This window comes from Canis lupus, chromosome 5, assembly GCF_003254725.2.
Source record: "Canis lupus dingo isolate Sandy chromosome 5, ASM325472v2, whole genome shotgun sequence".
Lineage (NCBI taxonomy): Eukaryota > Metazoa > Chordata > Mammalia > Carnivora > Canidae > Canis > Canis lupus.
The window spans coordinates 15,091,193-15,110,601 of record NC_064247.1 but is presented as its reverse complement, the minus strand read 5'-3'; the positions used below and the strand labels follow the sequence as shown (position 1 = coordinate 15,110,601).

Sequence of the window (19,409 nt, the reverse complement as noted above, 5' to 3'; positions counted from 1 at the left end):
CCCTCACTCCACCAGACTTGCAGCTCCAGTCCCCCCACCAGCAGGTGGTGTCGCTCTGACTGATGGTTGGCATCTCCAAGAGAGAACTGTACTAGTTCTGAGACAGGAATCCTGAGCTTTTTCCTGACGCAGAAGATTGGAGCAGGACAGTTGAAGGTGCAAGTTGAAGTTAGGTTGTATAAGGAGCTCTACCTGTGTCTCTGGTCTCAGATCCTGGCCACCCCCCAACTCTGAGAGCCTAGGGGACTCAGACAGGCTGTCCCTTCCTACTGGATCTTCTAGACTTCCCACCCCCTCCCAGGGAGGGGGTCCTTTAGGATCTTCCTCAGCAGAGACTGGTGACCACAGCTCCCTGATGTCTTATGATGCAACATGAATTCTAAGGGGTGGGCCACCTGAATTGGGTTTGGGGATTAAGAAATAACCAGGGGGCGCCTGGGTGCCTCAGTCAGCTAAGCGTTTGACTCTTGATTTCAGCTCAGGTCATGATCCTGAGGCCGTGAGATTGAGCCCCACATCGGGCTCTGTGCTGAGCACGGAGCCTGCTTTGGCTTCTCCTCTCCCTCTGCCCTCTCTCTCTCAAAAATATAAACATGAAAAAAATAATCAGAAACTTCAGTTTAGCTCCTTTGCTGCCCAGTCAGTGGCCCCTGTGCTCCTCTGTCCCCTAGCCCCCTGTCCAGGGGCTCAGGCATCCCTGAGGGGCCACCGGTGTCCGCTGTGGGTGTGGGCGAGCCAGCCCATCCTCAGGGCACCTCCTGAAAGCTGTGCATTTTGTTTTTTTCTCTAAATAATTTATGATGTTTTCTTTTCTTGCAATTCTAGCATTCTTCCGGGAAAGGAAGAGTAGAAAAAACATCCAGTCAGCTGAGAGTTCTAGTTAGCATCAGAATTTTTTAGATGGAACAGGCTTTTGTGATTATCTAGTTCAAAGCCCTTGTTTTACATATAAAGAAAGCAAGGCCCAGAGAGGCCATGTGACATGGGAAGTCAGAGGCTGGATTGCTGATTGGGCTTTGCTTTCCAAAGTGTGCTCACATCTGGCCTCTTGCTTTATTCTGTTCAGCCCAGGAAAGAGCCGAGGGGCAGAGATAAGACAGGGATGGCTGTGTCTTGGTCCTAGGGGGGGAAACCGAGGCATGGTGCCACTCAGCAGTTTGCCTGGGCCAAGGTTGCATTGCTAGCCCACTAGGTCTCTGCTTTTCTTTTCTTTTTTATTTTATTTTTTTAAAGATTTCATTTATTCATTTATATGAGAGAGATAGAGAGAGAGAGAGGCCGAGACACAGGCAGAGGGAGAAGCAGGCCCCATGCAGGGAGCCTGACGTGGGACTTGATTTGGGTCTCCAGGATTACGCCCCGGGCTGCAGGCGGCGCTAAACTGCCGAGCCACCAGGGCTGCCCGGTCTCTGCTTTTCCACAAACCCTGTGAAACCAGAGTGACAGCCCTGGGGGTGGGAGAGAGTGATGCAGCAGTGGGGGTTCCACACTGAAGCCAACAGACCTGGTCAGGGAAATGATGGGGAAAGAGGCGACTCTGCGGACCCTGCCCTCTGCTCCCAGGCACGACCCCTGACCCGCTACCTGCCAATCCGGAAGGAGGACTTTGACCTGAAGACCCACATCGAGTCGTCGGGCCACGGTGTCGATACCTGCCTGCACGTGGTGCTTAGCAGCAAGGTACGAGGCGGGTGTGTGGCGCTGGGGAGAGGACTCCGTAGTCTGGGCAACTCCTAGGCCCTCGGAATAGTGGCCCCAGTTCCTGCCTAAACCAGAGGTCTCTGTCCCGGGACGTGGTGTCCAGGCCTGAAGAGGTGTGGGGCCCAGCCCCCCACAATACAGGCACAGGTGACAGCTTTTATGCTGCTCTGAGAATAGAGGTTGGGGGCTGCACATTGGGTCCTTCCTCACTCCTGCTTCTCACCAGGTCTGCCGCGGCTACTTGGTCAAGATGGGCGGCAAGATTAAATCATGGAAGAAGCGCTGGTTTGTCTTCGACCGGCTCAAGCGCACCCTTTCCTATTATGTGGGTGAGTTCCCATAACCCTTGGGCTGTCACCCAGGATAGCCGGTCTTCTGGAAGGAGGCCAAGCTTACTAGTGGGGGGGTGGGGGGGCAGGGCTTGAGCTGGGTCTTGTCCTCCCCTCCTGACAGTGTACAGAGTGTACTTGGTCCGCCTTCGTTTTTTGTTCATTCACGTATTTGGCAGTATTTCTGAGCACAGAGTAAGTTCTGGGCACTGTTCTAGGCCTTGGTGAGGAGCAGGGTGGCTACAGCTCTGTCCCTTGGAGCCTGTTGTCAGGGAGGCAGATTGTGAAGAAAATTGTGAAAGCAAGGCACCATGGGTCATGCTGTAGGGGACACCCAGGCTCTGTGGGCATGTGGAGTCCTGTGGATGCCACCTTGGGCAAGTTCCCTCAGAGACTCTAAGACAAGCAGCTGAGCGTGCCAGGGAGTGCTCAGGATAGCCCTGGGGACAGGCTCACTGGCGTGGCCCGCTCCCTCTGCTCCCTCCACCCTGGAGTTCCCCGTGGATGGTTCCCACTTGAGATGCAGGAGGCTGTGTGGCACGCAAGTTGGGAGAGGCTGGGGTGAGTGCGGGAACAAGCAGTCCTGAGATCCTCGTGCCTCAAAACCACAGTTTCCTTTCTTACCCGATACACTTCCTTGTACATTGTGGGTTGGGCAGGGGGGCTCTGCTCCCCTCCGTATCAGTGTTCCTTTTGAGAGCATGCATTTTTAGAGTATGGCTGGCCACAGTGGCAGAGTGTAAAGAGAAGCCTAATTGCACCTCACATTGGCATTAAATGCCCTGTCTGTTCTCAGCCAGTCACCCAGCCCCATCCAACTGTAAAGCCACGAAGAGCAATCCCGTTCAGAGGCTGGAAGGAGAGGGCTTGAGTGTCTGGTGCCAGCGACACCCAGGCCTGGAGTGCCTGCATCTCTTCTAACTTCTGGTCCCTAACCAAGTGCCACCTCCTCCAAGAAGCCTTCCCTGATTGCCTGGGCCCTGGGAAGGGGAGGCAGGAGAGGCAGAGGTGCATGCGTCCCCACGTTTCCACTTGGGCTGGGCTGGGACTTTGTGGGGATTTGAGAGAAACAGGCCTGGGGAGAGGAGCTCCATTTTAGGCATGTTGAGGTTGAAGTACCTCTGAGACATCTGAATTTAGGAGAAAGGTCAGGGTTTAAGTTGAGTGTGCTGGAGTCCTAGCAATAGCAGATCATACTTACAAGCACTGCATGGACCCAGTGCTGTGCTAAGCACCGCAAATGCATCATGCTGTTTACCTTTCATCATCATCTTGTGCGGGAAGCACTGTTTGATACCCATTTTATGGACGAGGAACAGAGGTCAGAGGTTCAGAGAGATTAAGTAAATTCCCGAAGGACCCACAGCTGCCAAGCGGCAGAGCTAAAACTGAACCCGGGCGGTTGGACCTCAGAGCAGAGAAGAGGCAAAGGGCTGTACCCCGGGGAAGGAGGAAGGGGAAGGTCTGGCGGGGGGTGGGGGGGAGGCCCGAAGCCACAGGCCAGGGGCTGGGCTGCCGCTTGGCTTTCCTGACCTTCCTTAATGTCTGTGAAATGAAGGAAGATCCCATTCAGATGAGGGGCGGAAGCGGGGAGGGAAGCCAGCCAAAGGAGCAGACATTTGGAGACATGGAGTGTCGCCAGTGATGAGGGGCACTGCAGAAAGGCCGAAAATAATGTGGACCCAAAAGCCCTTCCATTCAGGGATTGGAGCTGGGCAGGAGCCTGATTGCCCAAGATGAGGCGAGGTGGGTGGTAAGGAAGCGGAGGCTGGAGCCGATACTGTTGCCAGTGAAGGAAGAGGTGGGAACAGACCACCACTGGAGGGATGGCCAGGCCTAGGGGCCAGGGTGGGGCTGTGTCCTTGTCCCAAGAGGGAAGAGTCAGAGGAAGATGGGCCTGGGGCCTGATCTGGGTCCTTGGTGGGACATGCCCGCTCTTGCCTTGAACTTGCCATCTCCCGATCCTGGAACCTCCTCCCACTGACTTGGTGGAGCTCCTCTATTCTGCAGGGTCCAGATCAGATATGACCTCTGTGATGCCTGCCCTGGCCCCACCTTACTGGGAATGAGTCCTGCCTGCTGCTATATATAACCCTTGTGTTACACAGTGTTACACAGTGTTACACAGGGGCTGTCTGCCGTGTGACATCAGCCCAAGGGCATATGATATAACAGAGGCCACATAAGGTGCCAGACGCTGTGCTGGACACTTTGTGTGCTCCCACCTAACACCCTTGGCCACCTGTGACGTCTAGATGCTCTTGTCATGTTCCCAGCCATGCCCAGGGTCGCATAGCTAATAAATACCCATATGTCTGCACTTTCTTCCCTGCTAGATGGTAGGTTCCTATGGGAAGGAGCTCTGATTGCTGGTGATTCCAGGGCCTAGGACTCATTTATTCAACACTGAGCCCCTACTGTGTGCTAGGCACATAGTTGTTGTTGGAGGAGGGAGACCTAGGACATGTGTAAAGGAGGGTTCAGATTCAGCGGGGTAAGTGCTGTAGAGCAACATCCGTGCTGAGGGAGCGTAGGACAGCGCCAGCGGGCACCACAGTGTTGACATTCCTAGTGGGTCTTGAAGCCCACCTAGGAGTTTGCCAAGGGGATGGGCTGGAGACCGCTCCAGTGTAGACAGGGCGTAGGGTTAAGCACCTGTGAGAAGCTCCACCTGGCCAGATAGAACTGAGTCGGTGCAGGGAAAGGATGTGAGACCAGCCTGGAGGGACGGGCTGGCAGCGGCCCCTCAACAGCCTTTGCCAAGCCAAGATGGTGGCAGGGTCCCCGTGAGGGAAACAGCAGCGAGGCTGGCAGGCTGAGGCAGCAGGTTCAATTCACTCAGCCCTTGTCCTTAGGGGAAGAGGAGTCGAAGGGGCAGGGGGGCGGGCACTGGAGGAGGCTGCAGCAGAGCTCCTGGTCGGGACCCAGGCCTACAATGACAGGCCCGGGGGGGAGGGTGCGCCGCAAGGGGCAGGCTGTTCACCGTCACCACCTGAGCCTAGTGACTCTGTGGCCTTTTGCCTGTGGGTTTGGGCAGGGTCTGCCACGCGATGAGACGGCCCGGGCCCCACGCTTCCCCTTGGCAGCGCCCTGTCGCTCCCCCCTGGCACGGTCACCTCAGCCGTTGGCCCGCTCCTTCCTGTCCTCTCGGCTTCCAGATGCTACATTCTGCCTTCTGTTTTTCACTCTTAGACTTGAATAGGTAAATGCACTCATACGGTTCAAAAATCAAAACACGTAAAAGGGTTTAAATTGAGGATTATGCCCCTCCTCACAACAGATAACCATTTTTATTAATCTCTTGTGTATCCTTGTAGTTTCTTTAGAACGTAAAGAAATGCAGACCCCTTTACTCACCCCTTTACTTACACAAAAAAAATGGCATATGAAACACTCCTTGTACAGCTAATAGGTCAGGTCTTTCTATAGGAAATATATCTGATTCATTTGGAAGGTGTATTTCTGAATCTATGTAGTTTTCTTTTCTTTCTCACCCCACCCCGTGAGATATTTCTGTATCGTTGAACAGAGGTGTAGTATCGCATCATGCGCTAAACTCTAATTTATTAACCAGGCTCTACTTGATGGACGCATGGTTTGTTTCCAGACTATAAATACTGTTGCGGTGAAGAACCACGTAAATTTGTTATGTCTGAGGTAAACGTTGGTCATAAGTGTAATCATTGGCTCCAAGGGCAAATGCCTTCCTCGTTCGGGTGGACGCGGCCACATCCGCCCTCAGGGTTCACCATATACACGCCCCCGTGCCCTGTCAGATCACCTCCCCCCAGACTTGCCCACGGTGTGCTGTTTGGTCGGTGAGAAGTGGTATCGGAGTGAAGTTCTAATTCGCCTTCTCTGACTCTGGGCAAGGCTGGGCACTGACCCTCTCTTCAGGGCTCCACGTTGGGCTCTGTTTGGAGCCTGGGAGAATCACCCCATTTCCCAGACAGGGAGGCTCCAGCAGTGGCGGGAGGGCAGGCCTCCTCAGCCCGGCCCTGTTTTCTCTGCAGACAAGCACGAGACGAAGCTGAAGGGGGTCATCTACTTCCAGGCCATCGAGGAAGTGTACTACGATCACCTGCGCAGTGCAGCCAAGGTGAGGTGGGCTGAGGGGCGAAGGGGGGCGCACCCAGCGGGCTTCTGGGAACAACAGCCTCCAGCCTGTCTTCTCGAGTCCTGGACCCATTCCTTGGCCTCTTTGTAAAGTCTCTCTTCCTCTCTCCCTCTCCCCTTCCCAGAGGAGGTTTTTCAGCTTTTCTGTGGTGACTGAGGTACCCTCCCCCCACCTACCTGTAACCAGAACTACTGTACATTCATGCCTCCTGTCCCCTCCTGGTCCCTGACCCTCTACTCTCCCCTGACCCAGCCTCCTTCCCTGGGCCTGAGGGAGGAGCAGCGGGGGCTGCCGGGAGCCCCTGTGGGGAGGCGGGCAGTGCAGAGGGACGGCAAAGAAGGGGGGGAAGGGGTTCCAGGGATGGGCTTGGGCAGAGGGGACTGATAAAGTGGACATGTTTGAGGCCCGGGCCCTCTGCCCTCCTGAAATCAGCCTCTCCCCAAGCCTCTGCCGCCGCAGCCCTGACCTCTGCTCCTCTGGGGACCTGGGCCCAGCATCCCACTGGCAGCTTTCTCCATCTGCCCCTCTGGTGACCGGAGGACACTCTGGTTCTCACTGCAATAACCCTTTGTGTCTCATTCTCTGATACTCAATCTTTTGCCTGGGGTGGGGGGTGGGGTGCCCCACGACAGGGCCCCCGGGGCGGGATATGTCCCTGCCAAGGTCCCAGGACGGCTTGGGTGTGAGGAGGGGAACACTCCGCCTGGGGCCCCCTGGTGGGGACCAGGTTTGAGGCCTGTCTGGGACTCAGGCTCTAGCGCCGGGGCACCCTGGAGACGGGGAGGGAAAGGGCAGATGGAGCGTCAGAGGTGAGCCCCGTCTCAGCCCTTCCTCTCGCCCTGGGCAGAGCCCGAACCCAGCCCTCACCTTCTGTGTGAAGACCCACGACCGGCTGTATTACATGGTGGCCCCGTCTGCAGAGGCCATGCGCATCTGGATGGACGTCATCGTCACGGGAGCGGAGGGCTACACTCAGTTCATGAACTGACTGTGGTCGGCGGGCCTCCCGGACCCTGGGGCCAGCCCCCCTGCTGCCCCCGGAGACAGAGCTGCACCCTGGGCCCTAGGCCACGCGGGAGCGCTCCCCGGGCCCTAGGAGGGTGGAGTGCCGCTGGGGCTCCTGTACCAGACTGCGTGCTCTTCTGTAAGGAGCTCAGGCCCCTAACGTACCGGCCAATGGATAAAAAGTGGGGAGGCTCCTGGGAACTCAGAATTTGCAATAACCCTTCGGGGTCCTGGCCCAGGCCTGCCCGGGCTGAGGAGCCAGTGCAGAGGGGGCCTTGAGCTCTGACTGGCCCTGCGCTCCCCAGCCTGTGTTCTCTTTTGCAAAGGATAAATTATGGTACCAGAATCTGCCAAAGATCCCCTCCTGCCTCAGCCCCCCTTTGCAGGGGCCTCGGGGGCTGAGGAGAGCCACATCCAGAGTGGGGAACCAGCTCAGGCGGTGCACTTGTCAAACCCCGCTCCACCCTGCTCTCCTGCATTTTATTACTTTGTTCAAGGGCCAGAGACCTCAGGTGTCATCCTTGAGGTCCCAGCCCCACCCCCTTTTTGCAGACCCCAAACTCTGATCTCCATAGTGACTGCTTCACCGCCATGGTTACATACTCATTGCCTGGGCTCTGTGGCTCCGCCCATGCTTCTACTGTGGGCCCTCCTGAGGGTACGTCCTGCCATCTCTCCAGCCCAGGACCTTGTGCATCTCACGCTGGGAGCGGGGGAAGGGACCAGACACCCCCTCTTCGCCCTCCACCTGTGTCTCCAGGCCCTGATGCACAGCCTGTGGCCCCCCAGCCCAGCCCTCTCCCTTCCACTCGTGCCTTGCTTAGAGCCAGAAGGGACGAAGCTCCTACATCCAGAGACTGGAAGAGGAGGGGAGCTGTTGGGAACGGCGGCTACACGGGTTCTGTACAGGCTGGGTTTCTAACAGGGTTGGAGGGCTTCTCAGACACTCCAGGGAGAACCTGAGCAGGAGAGGAGGCAGCAGAGGGAGAGGATCCTGAGGTGTGGCTGCCCTCCCTTCAGCATCAGAAGGGTGACAGAAATGGAGAGCAGAGGACCAGGCCACCAGCTGCCTGGCTTTGGCCCTTCACGCCTTAACACTAAGCCCACCTCCCTGCCCACCACTGGGCTGTGGCTGCTGGGCCCCAGGCTGGGTGACTTTCAGTATTTGTAAGCATCTCAACAGAACAATAAAGCATTTGGAGTACGTGTTTGGGAAGCCAGGTTGCATGGGGTATGGGGCTGTGTCCCCACAGAACAGGATTTCCTCCTTATTAATGTTCCAGGAGGGACACGGGTCTAACCCATGACTTCTGGGACCCTCCCAGGACTGGCTGGGGGTGGAGGATGAAGAGGCAGGAGAAGGTAGGTACTCACACAGAAGTTTAATGAGGCCCACGGGGCAAGGAGGCCCATCACTGTGGCAGGAGGCCAAGCAGGAGGCTGAGCAGAAGGGCAGCTGTGAGGCAGTGGGGCTGCAGGAAAACTGTCTGGCTGCCTGAGCTCAGCCGGTCACCATAGCGCTCCAGGAGCATCAGGACCACTCCATTGGTCCAGCCAAAGCCCTCCTGGAGAGACAGGACCAGTGGGGTCCTTCAGGGGCTGTGAGATCCCCACCCACACGCCCAGGAACTGCCTAGCCCCAGGGGTACAAAGGAGCTCCAGTTGGCCTCCTCCCAGTGGACCCACATAATGGGAGGAATCAGAGGCCCAGATGAGGGTTGGAGGGGGGGGGGTCATGGCCTGCTGTGGGGACAAAGTCCCCTGTAGGGTGTGGGCCACTCACCTGAACCTCGTACTCCCCTCCACCACCTGGCTGACCACCATTGCTGATGTCATACTGGAAACAGAAGGACAGGCTGTAAGGTCGGCAAGGCCCCCAGGCTCCCCATCCCAGCCCTCCAGGGGGAGCAACACATGTGAGCCTCCTTGGGAGAAGGGGCTCTGGCCCGCAGCTCCCGCCCCTGCAGTGCCTGAGAATGACCACCGGGCGTCACCACTGTCCCTGGGCTTTGCAAAGCCTGGCGATCCCCGCCCCCCACTCCCCTACCCCTGCTCCCCAGGGGGAGGAGCCCCAGGAGGGTCTGGGCTCAGGAGCAGCTCACCTTCTCATACATGGCCGAGTCCCTGGAGTAGACCTCAAAGTTGGTTCGGACCCAGTTCTGAGCCAGCTGGAAAGCCACTTCCTGGGCCCGAGGTGAGGGAGACTTGGCCAGACCTGGACCCCACCCCAGGCAGGACCCTGAATCTCCTGAGTCCTCATCCCAGGGCCAGCTGAGGCCTGAGCCTTCCTCTCTCCAAGGAGAGAGAAAGAGGCCCGGGCCCTAAGACCTCCCTCGTGAACCCCGTGAAAAGCCAATGTGTTCCTCACCCAGGGCCCAAGTTTGGAGGGAGAAAGGAGGGCTGGTTCCCCTGACAGGTGAGGGTGGACACAAATATCTGCCGGGTAGGAAACCAGAGAACAGAAGAGCCAGAGAAAGGCCCCCATGGCTTTTGTTCACACCTCCCCAGCACCGGGAGGCTGACCCAAGGGGTCAGCAAGGTGCAAGGGGTAAGGCCCTGGGCTATGCCCCATCCCTGCCTCCCTACCTCTGATGACCAGGTCCTGCAGGGGGGCCCAGGCATTGGGGAAGTCCCACTGCTGGCCTGTGTTCTGGAGAGAGGTCGGGATCCCGTACTGGTAGGTCAAGATCTGGCTGTCCTGAAAGGTTCCGGACATTCCTATGACTGGATGGGGTCTGGATGAGGAGCCAAGAGGCTGGCTGGGCGCCCCTAAAGCCAGGTGTCCCCCTTCTTGGGCTTTTCTCTTGGCTCGCAGCTGCCCCCTGGTGGCTCCAGTGGGACCCGCAGGCTCAGACCGAGGGGTGGAGCAGGAGGGGGTGGCTGCCCCTTGCCAGAGGTCACTAGCTCAGAGTCAGGGAGAGAGCAGGTGGTCCTGCCCACAGTGTACCAGCCCGCCCTGCTGCCCCCCTCACCTCCAGATATTTCAGAACCTTGTCCACGACGTTCGGGTCAGAGAAACAGCCAGACCAGAGAGGAGTGAGGTTGGATGGGTAAAACTCTAGGTTCTTCTTTCTGTTCTCAAGGTCATAGTCAAACCAGGCACCTTTCTCCTCATCCCACAGGATGGCCTTAATGGCAGCCAAGCGCTGTTGCCACAGATTTCTGTACTTTGTGGCTTGGACGCTGTTCCCTGAGGTGACACTGTCTTTAGGCTGAGCAACCAACCAGGGTGGCTGCGCTTGGGTCCCATGCCTTCAAGAGAAGTCTACTGTGGCTTCCTCCTGTTGTCCTCCCCAAGGGCTAGAAGTCCTGACACCAAGGGGACATGTGTACTTGGAACCCACATTTCTGGCCTCTAGGACTTAGGATTTCCTGAGCACGTGGCCCCATAGGGCTCCCAGTTGCTGCTGTGGCCAGTTCCCAGGTCAGTCCTAGGAGAGCACTGGCCACGTGTATCCCCCCAGCTCTGACAAGTGCAAGGGCAATTGTTTAGGGAGAGAGAATGGAGGGAGTTTGAATGTGTGGACTCAGGTGTCCTCTCAGACCCAAGAAGTCCCTCCCAGTCAGAAAGGGAGAGCGAGGAGAGAGTGGGCTTCCTTTGTACTCCTGCCCTAGGGGTGAGGTACAGAGCAGGCTGGGAGGCTGGAGGCCCTTCCCCCACGGCCGAGGCTGAGGCAGGACCCAAGCTGGACGAGCACCCCCTGCTCCCTCCTCCCACTGGCGCACTCACCCAGGCTGGAATAGAAGTTGCTCATCAGCTCCTCTGCCTGGCACAGGAAGGCATTGAGGTCAACAGGCACGAATTTGCTGGTCCGGGTGCTGCTGAGCAATTTGGGGTTTGGGCCTCCAACGAGCCACCGTGAAGAGAAGTCCCAGCCAGACTCAGCTCCAGCCTTGAGCTCAGCCCACAGGGTCTCCCGGTCCCCTGTGAGGACAAGGCAGCCGGGGAGGGGGCCCAGGGTCTGACACACCACACCAGGCCCCAGCCCCGCCCCGATCCTGCCCTTGTTGCTGCTCACCTTCCGGCAACGTGTTTGCCAGCTCGGCATCTTTGCTGTAGGACTCTGGCCTGGAAGAGGAAAGTGGGGGTCCCAGTGCTAGGAGGCTCTGAGCCCAAGCTGGAGGCTGAGCCCTGCTGCCTCACCTGCCCTTGGATCGCCCTTCGTGGGCCCTGGATCGCCCAGGGCTTTCAGCATCAGTCTCCGAGAGTCGGGGTCCGTCCCTGGCCCTCAAACCAGGTGAACAGCAGGAGCCTGAGAGGCTGGCAGGCAGCTCCTTACCTGGGTCCCCCATAAGGGACGGCGTAGTGATTCAGGACGTAGCTCTTCCCCCCCGAGCTCACAGAGACGATCCTGTTCTGCGTCCAGAAGTCCAATTCCAAGGCCAGGGTCCCGATGCTGTCCCTGGGACAGGAGCCAGGCCCCACCTCAGCCCAGGCCCGCGCCCTGAGGCCCGCCCTGGGAGGTCCTGGGGAGGGGGCGTGCGGGGCGGCGGGGGGACGGGGCGCCCACCGGAGGAAGGCCGTGTCGTTGGTGTGGCTCACGTAGCGGTCCATCATGAGGGTCAGGAGCGGGGGCTGGCTCCGCTGCAGGTAGTACACGCGGGCCCCGTTCGGGACGTGGCCGTAGCTGCCAACAAGGGGGCCTGCTGGGTGCCTCTGCCCCGCGGCCGAGGCCAAGGCCCACCCACGGGCTCCTCTGCCCCAGCCTTGGGGTGCCCGCCCCCTCTTACATTCGCACCAGCTCCAGGAAGTTCTGCAGCATGCCCTTCACCGTCCCGGGCATCTCGGAGAGGAGCAGCCCTTCCATCACCCAGTAGGAGTCCCTGGGGAAAGGGACAGCTCAGCCACCCCTGCACCCCCGGGCCAGTCAGGGTGCCCCCCCTGCTCAGGACGGCCTCCTGCCCTGGGCTCCCCCTGCAGCCCTGGCCCCTCACCAGTAGTAGAATTCGGTGAAGCGCCCCCCAGGCACGATGAAGGGGTGTGCTGCGTAGATGAGAGAGAACTGCTCCGGGTGGCTGAGGACCTCGGGCTTCACCTGCGGTCAGGGGAGAGGGCACAGGGCCCCCGCGGCCCCCACGGTGTCGAGGCTGGAGGAGGCCGGGCCGTGGAGGCCCTGGCAGCTCTGGGCTCTGGAGCCAGGCAGCCGGGCATGGGTGCTGTCTCTGGGGCGGGTCAGCCGTGTGGCTTTGGCCAAGGCCTGAGGCCCTGGGAGCCTGGTCTGCTCGGCCCCCCATGCTGGCCTCTGGGGTCCCTGCTGACTCAGCCTGGCACTGGCAGGTGCTCACCAAGCAGTGCCTATCATTAGGACCCTTCCCCATCTCTGCTGCCACCGCCAAGCCAGGCCCCAGAGACCCAGGGCCCCCATCCTCTGGGAGGACAGATGCTGTGCAGCCTTGGGCAAACCACTGCCTTCCCTGAGCCTCAAAGGAGAGAAGCGTCTAAAAGACTGTGCTGACCACAAGCCACATTCAGCAACGACAACTGTTCCAGAGCACAGGCCTGACCTGATTTCCTCAGGAAGAGTGAGCCTAGCTGGGCAGCCTGGAGGAGGCAGACAGGCTAGGTTTGCCCGGGGCGGGGGGGGGAGGACAGTGAGGGCTTCAGGAAGAAATGAGAAGTTAGAAGTAGATGTTCATGTCTCCCTCTCCATAAATTCTTTCTAGAGGCTCCATTCAAGGACCCGATGGTGGGGTCCCAGTCTGTGCTCTAAGGACAATGTGGGCCCCAAGCTGGCATCCCCCTGTCCCTCCTTACTCCATCCCCTGGCTAAGGCCCAGGATGTTGATACCTTCTTTCCCAGTCTCTTCCAGAGCTCGTGTAGCTTCCCTCCCCAGGCTCGCAGCTTGGGGTCCGAGATCTTCTGCAGGAACTGGGGGCTGGGAGAACACGGACCCCATGGGGTTGAGGGAGGCAGGCCTATCTGAAAGGCCCCCTCCTGTTTTTCCGTCTAGGTGGTACCTGTCTTTCCAGTCCTCGGGAGTCCAGGGCTGCAGCTCCTGCCCCCCGGCCTGGAAGTGCTCCTGGATGAAGGCCCGCAGCTGCTCTAGGGGGATGCTCTGGTTGTGGGTGGCGGCCAGCTCGCGGAAGCGCTGCAGAACCTGGTCTGGGGTACGGGGGCAAGGACGGATCAGTTGGACCCCAGGAGCCCCTCCCTGATGGAGAGGCTCTCTCTCTGCCTGCTCTTGCCCTCTGTCATCTTTGATGTAGAAGGTTCAGGAGGTCGGGTGCCCCCCGGGTGCCTCACCTGGAGCCGAGTTCAACGGCATGTCCACAAATTGCTTGTCATCCTGGTAGAGCTTGGCCATCTGAACTTGGTGCAGGAGCTCCCCGTGGCAGTAAATCTGGCTGCAGGTGGTGCCGGGGAGGGGAGTAGGAAGGCTGGAGCCTGGGCACATTGCTGGCCCGGACTGGGTCCGTGCGTGAGTGTGCCCATGCATGTGTGTGCCCAGGTGTGAGAGGGGTTTGTGGGTGGTGGTGACCTACCCAGCTGAGAGAAATGAGGAGCGCCCCCTGCAGTAAAGGACCTGAACAAGTGCCTGAGCCCACACTGGTTGGTAACTGGGAACTGTGTGGGAGACCCAATGGACAAAGGACAAGAGCCCTTTAATTGGTGACACGTTAGGAGGGGTGAGGCCAAGTCTGTACAGCCTCGGCCAGCCTGGCCCCTGTGAACCTGACCGGAGGGCTTAAGGCGAAATCCTGTAAGTTACACCCAGGGGCAATTGCTGAGCCCTTGGCCCAGAAAATTCTCGAATGCGGCGTATGATACAAATCACTGTGGAGACAATCACTAGCCTGCTATTGGGTGTTTATGGAAACCACTTCTGTGACTGGAGAACAGCAGATAATCCTGAATGGTGTCCCGGGTGATGTCAGAGAAACACTCTGGTAAAGAAGGCGGTTCCCCCAAGAGTTCCTTAGTACATGGTAAGGGTTTACATGGGACGGTGCTACGTGGGGACCACATGGGCAGGTGGCCTCCTTCCCCCCACCCTCTGCAGGGCTGCGGGAAGCACCCGAGGAGCCGCCGTGGCAGCTCTCCGTGACCAAAAGAAAGCTGCTTTGCTACCGATGGCAGTGCGAGGCCCACGGACCGTATCTCGTCTGCAAGGCCACTGCACTCTGACCGACTCCTGGGAATCTCTGCAAGAACAAATCAGCTCAGGGGGCTACACTGCATGCTCTTTCCCTTGCAGCGATGGAAAATTGAAAGCAAAAAGCTCCTATGTTGATTCTGTTTTAAATAGATTCCATGCCCAGCATGGAGCCCAACACAGGGCTTGAACCGATGACCCTGAGATCAGGACCTGAGCCAAGATCAAGAGTTGAACACTTAGCCCACTGAGCCCCGCAAGCACCCCTGTGTTGGGGTTTTTATTGACTCTCGGGCAGGGAAAAACTGGGCTGGGAAAGGAGATGCCCGCATGGGGCATGAGCCTCAGGAAATCACTCTGGAAATTCAAGGGGCCCATTAAAGTAGCTTTGCTTACTTCATTGTAGACAAATATGTTTACAATACTGTATCGGAACAGAAGATACTGTGCCGATCCAGTCAGCCCATAGTTCCCACCCCGGCTAAGAGATATCACACCAAATGGACACAGTGTGCTGCATGTCACCCTCAGAGCGCTGGCTTGATACACAACCAGAACAGACAACTGAAACATTTGTTGTCTGGGGGGGACCTGGGCGGCTCAGTCAGTGAAGCATCTGCCTTCAGCCAGGTCATGATCCCAGGGTCCTGGGATCGAGCCCACATCAGGCTCCCCAGTCAGCAGGGAGTCTGCTTTTCCCTTTCCCTCTCCCACTACCCCCTGCTCCTGCTCTCACTCAAATAAATAAAATCTGTATTTAAAAAAAAGAAACAGGGCATCCCGGGTGGCTCAGCAGTTTAGCGCAGCCTTCAGCCCAGGGCCTGATTCTGGAGACCCGGGATCGAGTCCCACGTCGGGCTTCCTGCGTGGAGCCTGCTTCTCCCTCTGCCTGTGTCTCTGCCTCTCTTTCTCTCTGTGTCTCTCATGAATGAATAAATAAAATCTTTAAAAAAATCTTTAAAAAATTTAAAAAAGAAACACCTGTTCTCTGAAACAGGGAGAGAAAAAAGCTTGAAGGGCAGACTTACACAATGTCACAAGTAGGTGCTCACACTGAACATGGGATGGGGGCCAAAGGAGGCTATCTACTGGATAGATTCGGCTACTTTTCTGGGGGACAGGAAGAGAGGCTGGTGGCAGGACTATACAATTCCTTCCCACTGCATCTCAACTTACCTTTAGCCTCCAAGGACCCGACTGCCACTGCGGTGCCAGAAGCATGAATGATCCCCAAGCAAGACTGTAGTTCTCTTTTCAAATCCTTGTGCCAGAATTCCCAAGGGCCTAATGGGGCGGGTTGTGCCCTCACTGTGCTAACAGTGAACTCAGCTGTACAGGCCTGGGGGAGTGGGGAACAGCCACTTGTTCCGGGCTGCATAACTCTATCTTATATGGATGCACGAGGACTAGGGGCGACACTCCCAAGGCTGGCTGTGCTGCTGGAGATCTGGATGGGTAGGGTGGCTGAAGCTGACGTCCCTTCCAAAGGGGGAAAGGTGGAGTGAAAAATCAATGCCAAACGGAGAGGAGGAAATGCAGCTGAAGGCAAAGAGATGAATAAGTGGGTGTTCAATGAAAATGGGTAATTGAGCGTGCCACGGGTGCCTGGGGAGAGCAAGAGGTTACCATGGTCCTTAGCACAATCATAGCGGATACGTGAAATGCATGGGCATGCCCTGTGCCTGCCATGCTCACCCTGCCTTTGGAGCCTGCTGACGTTGAATGGAAGCCTGCGAACACGACTGGCATGGCTCTGGGAGACATTCCGGCTGAGGATGTGATGCTGAACTGTGCTGTTGATGACCAAAGGTGACCCTAGTGACTGGCCAGTGTCTTTCGACATCAAATTTTTAGACTACACCTACTACAAAGGATCATTTGGGAAGGAACTTCCTGGAACTACTTTCACTGGGTAGTTTATAACTCTTGGCAGATTGCTGTGTAACTATAAACTTTGAAAATCAAATACTTAGAAAGGCTGCTGATATGGGGGGTGTCTGGGTGGCTCAGTCAGCTGAGCATCTAGCATCTTTTTTTTTTTTTAATTCAGAGATAAAGGGAGAGAGTGAGTGTGCACAGGGAGGGGTGGAGGGAGAGAGAGAAAGGATATCAAGCAGATTCTGTGTGGTGTGTGGAGCCCGATGCAGGGCTCAATCTCCTGACCCTGAGATCATGACCTGAGCTGAAATCAAGAGTTAGATGCTTAGCCAACTGAGCCACCCAGGTGGACCAAGCATCTGATTCTTGATTTCAGCTCCGGTTTTGATCTCAGGGTCATGAGTTCAAGCCCTATGCTGGGCTCCACACCAAAAAAAAAAATCTCCCGGGGATCCCTGGATGACTCAGCGGTTTGGCACCTGCCTTTGGCCCAGGGCGTGATCCTGGAGTCCCGGAATCGAGTTCCATGTCAGGCTCCCGGCATGTATCTCTGCTTCTTTCTCTATGTCTATCGTGAATAAATAAATAAAATCTTAAAAAATAATAAAAATAAAAAAATAAAAATAAAAATAAAATCCCCTGATTTTAATGGACAAAACATAGCAGCATGTGCCATGTGCTATATGCACAAATGCAGATCACCCTTGTTTTTGTGAATAGAATACTACTAAACAGAAGGGGAAACATGGATTTCTTGTGGGATGAAAACAGTAGGTATCATATAGTACATCCAAATCCTTCTGGGGAAAAGCCTCATCCTGAGATGAGGAAGGCCATGGGAGGCCTTACGGCATACTCAAAATAAATTGCACCTAGGCATGACTATCACTCATTTCATCCTCATATGGGGGACCCACCATTTCTGGGTATCAAACATGTCTCCAAGCTGCACTCAGGCTCTTAGTATCTAATGGCAACAACATACATGGTAGATTAAACACTGGACTGTGAGACATGAAAAATCTGGGGGTAGGGGGCGTACCTGGGTGGCTGAGTTGGTTAAGTGTCCGACTCTTGATTTTGGCTCAGGTCATGATCTCATGGTTGTGAGATCCAGCCCTGTGTCAGGCTCTGCACCAAGCTTGGAAAGGGTTTAGGGGAGATAGGTCCCCCATTATGGAACAAACTGAATTTACTTTTAATGAGGAGAGGCATTCAGGGGCAAAAATATTAGCTAGAATAAGCAGATTAGAAGTTCTGTCCAAAACGAAAGCAAAGGCCTGGAGTCAGGCTGGATAGACAATGAGGCTTTGGTGAAACGGGTCAGGCCATGGCAACAGAAAACGCTAGATAATGCCAGGGTCCAGCACCAGGAGGGGGCCTGCACCCTCACCCCACAGAGCCTCCTGACTGTTAATGTGGATTGAAGCCAGAGTAGCCATGAGGCAATGGCCTTCTATACTGGCTACTGAGGCTCAAGAGCCATGCTTATGGGAATCTTCTTGTCCTGCAAATCTAGTTCTCTGGACTTTTGTACTTTACCCCAATGCGCTCTGACTGCCCTTGCTCCAGGAATAGATCAGAAGAAGACATGCCCTGTCATACAGTTAGCAGGGATAGAAACTATTCTGAATACCACCTGTGTCCTGCCCTAGGAAGGAGGCCTGCCCTGCCGTGTAACAGCATATGATGGAGACCAGTCTCAGTGCCAGCCTGTAAACTGAGACAGGGTGACCAGCTTCGCCTCCAACTGACTCAGAACCCAGAAATAACAAATAATAATTTGCTATAATACATAATAAGATCATGGCTAATGATGCCTGTCCATAATAATATTCGGTATAAGAGCAAGGCTTGAATCCAGAGAAGGCCCTGGAGTACCTGTGTAACTCTTGCAGTTTGTTCTGTAATGGAACCCCATTGTACTATGACCACGCCAGGATATGCTATAGTACTGGTATTATCAGTATGCTTCAACCATCTTATGTAAATAATCCATATGATAATTATGATATTGATGCTTGAATATGTTTGGAGAGGGAGTTAAAGCCTCCTCAGAATGAAACAGCAATGGGAAATGACTGGCCCAAGGAAGAAGTGGATTTAGCTAATTTCTGTGCTATGTAGTTCTGCACAAGTTTATCATTAAGATACAAATAGTGGGGGTGCCTGGACGGCTCAGACGGTTGAGCGTCCGACTCGATTTCAGCTGAGATCATGATCTCAGGGTCCTGGGATCAACCCCACATCAGGCTCCACACCATGGAGATTCTCTCTCTCTCCCTTTCTGTTTGTCCCTCCCCTGCTCATTTGCATGCTCTCTCTCACTCTCTCAAAATAAATAAAATCTTTAAAAAAAGAATGAAGGGGGCAGCCCCGGTGGTGTAGCAGTTTGGCGCCGCCTGCAGCCTGGGGTGTGATCCTGGGGACCTGGGATCGAGTCCCACATCAGGCTCCCTGCATGGAGCCTGCTTCTCCCTCTGCCTCTCTCTCTGTCTCTATGAATAAATAAATAAAATCTTAAAAAAAAAAAAATAAAATAAAAATAAAATAAAAAAGAATGAAGGAAGGAAGTGAATAATCAAATCAGTGTAAATATACAAAAATGTATGTAAAGGCTTTGTAGGCTAGTTATTAGAGTAGCTGTTTCGATCTGTCCCTGGTCTGCTCTGGCTCCTCCAATGGTTGGGCCTAATCAGACTGATATACTGATCCATCTATTACATAATTACTATACTCAATGCAGATGCTTGAATATGATGATTTTGCTGAAAGAGAGCCCAGGCCAAAGCCAGTGGGCTGGTGGACTGACAAGTTCTGATGCTAACCACCCCCAAGTTAGTGTAGACTCTGTAGGCTTAAGAGCAGAGTCTCTAATAAAACTGCCCTTGCACTCAGTTCATTTCTATAAGACATATAGGGTGAGGTCTGAGAGGGTCCTGAACATAGAGCTTCTTTGTCTTCCTCCCGGTGGAATAGGGACATGTCTGTCACCCTCCTAGGACTTTGATGTGTTCACCAAATAGGACACTCCACTGAGCCTTGGTGTGCAGAGTTTTTTTTTTTAAATCAGAGTTCCACTGCATGGGTATGATTGATTGAATCATTGGCCATGTGATTGAACTCAATCTTCAGCTATCTTCTCCTCCCTGGAGGTTGGGCTGATATCATGTGGCCCAAACACCAACCCTCTAATCACACGGCCAGTCTTTCAGGCACAGAGTGGTCCTATCCTGAGACATCTCATTCGCATGACTGGCTAAGGACTCACCATGAGTCACCTC

General features: G+C 55.6%; 2 protein-coding genes across 26 annotated transcripts in view; one reads left to right on the top strand and one right to left on the bottom strand.

Annotated features, from left to right (window-relative positions):
• PHLDB1 (pleckstrin homology like domain family B member 1) overlaps positions 1–8,360 on the top strand; it is a 46,695-nt gene extending 38,335 nt beyond the window's left edge. For 17 of the 22 annotated variants that reach the window (XM_035716752.2, XM_035716751.2, XM_035716747.2 and 14 more), the window contains 5 exons: positions 1,564–1,680; positions 1,928–2,030; positions 6,044–6,129; positions 6,272–6,304; positions 6,995–8,360. In XM_035716752.2, the coding sequence (XP_035572645.1) occupies positions 1,564–1,680; positions 1,928–2,030; positions 6,044–6,129; positions 6,272–6,304; positions 6,995–7,135 (480 nt within the window). In that variant the 3' untranslated portion in view covers positions 7,136–8,360. The other 5 variants (XM_035716783.2, XM_035716776.2, XM_049109908.1 and 2 more) reach the window with 2 other exon arrangements.
• Positions 8,361–8,519: 159 nt separating this feature from the next.
• The window catches only part of TREH (trehalase), a 25,937-nt gene continuing 15,047 nt past the window's right edge, over positions 8,520–19,409 (bottom strand). For 2 of the 4 annotated variants that reach the window (XM_049109909.1, XM_025465330.3), the window contains 14 exons: positions 13,398–13,498; positions 13,112–13,256; positions 12,942–13,029; positions 12,088–12,188; positions 11,884–11,976; positions 11,664–11,780; positions 11,433–11,555; positions 11,172–11,221; positions 10,883–11,077; positions 10,125–10,342; positions 9,739–9,850; positions 9,255–9,367; positions 8,936–8,989; positions 8,520–8,717 (listed from right to left, as the gene is read on the bottom strand). In XM_049109909.1, coding sequence (XP_048965866.1) covers positions 8,565–8,717; positions 8,936–8,989; positions 9,255–9,367; positions 9,739–9,850; positions 10,125–10,342; positions 10,883–11,077; positions 11,172–11,221; positions 11,433–11,555; positions 11,664–11,780; positions 11,884–11,976; positions 12,088–12,188; positions 12,942–13,029; positions 13,112–13,256; positions 13,398–13,498 — 1,663 coding nt within the window. In that variant the 3' untranslated portion in view covers positions 8,520–8,564. Of the gene's footprint in view, positions 8,718–8,935; positions 8,990–9,254; positions 9,368–9,738; positions 9,851–10,124; positions 10,343–10,882; positions 11,078–11,171; positions 11,222–11,432; positions 11,556–11,663; positions 11,781–11,883; positions 11,977–12,087; positions 12,189–12,941; positions 13,030–13,111; positions 13,257–13,397; positions 15,386–15,423; positions 16,176–19,409 lie in introns of those variants that run through there. The other 2 variants (XM_025465329.3, XM_025465327.3) reach the window with 2 other exon arrangements.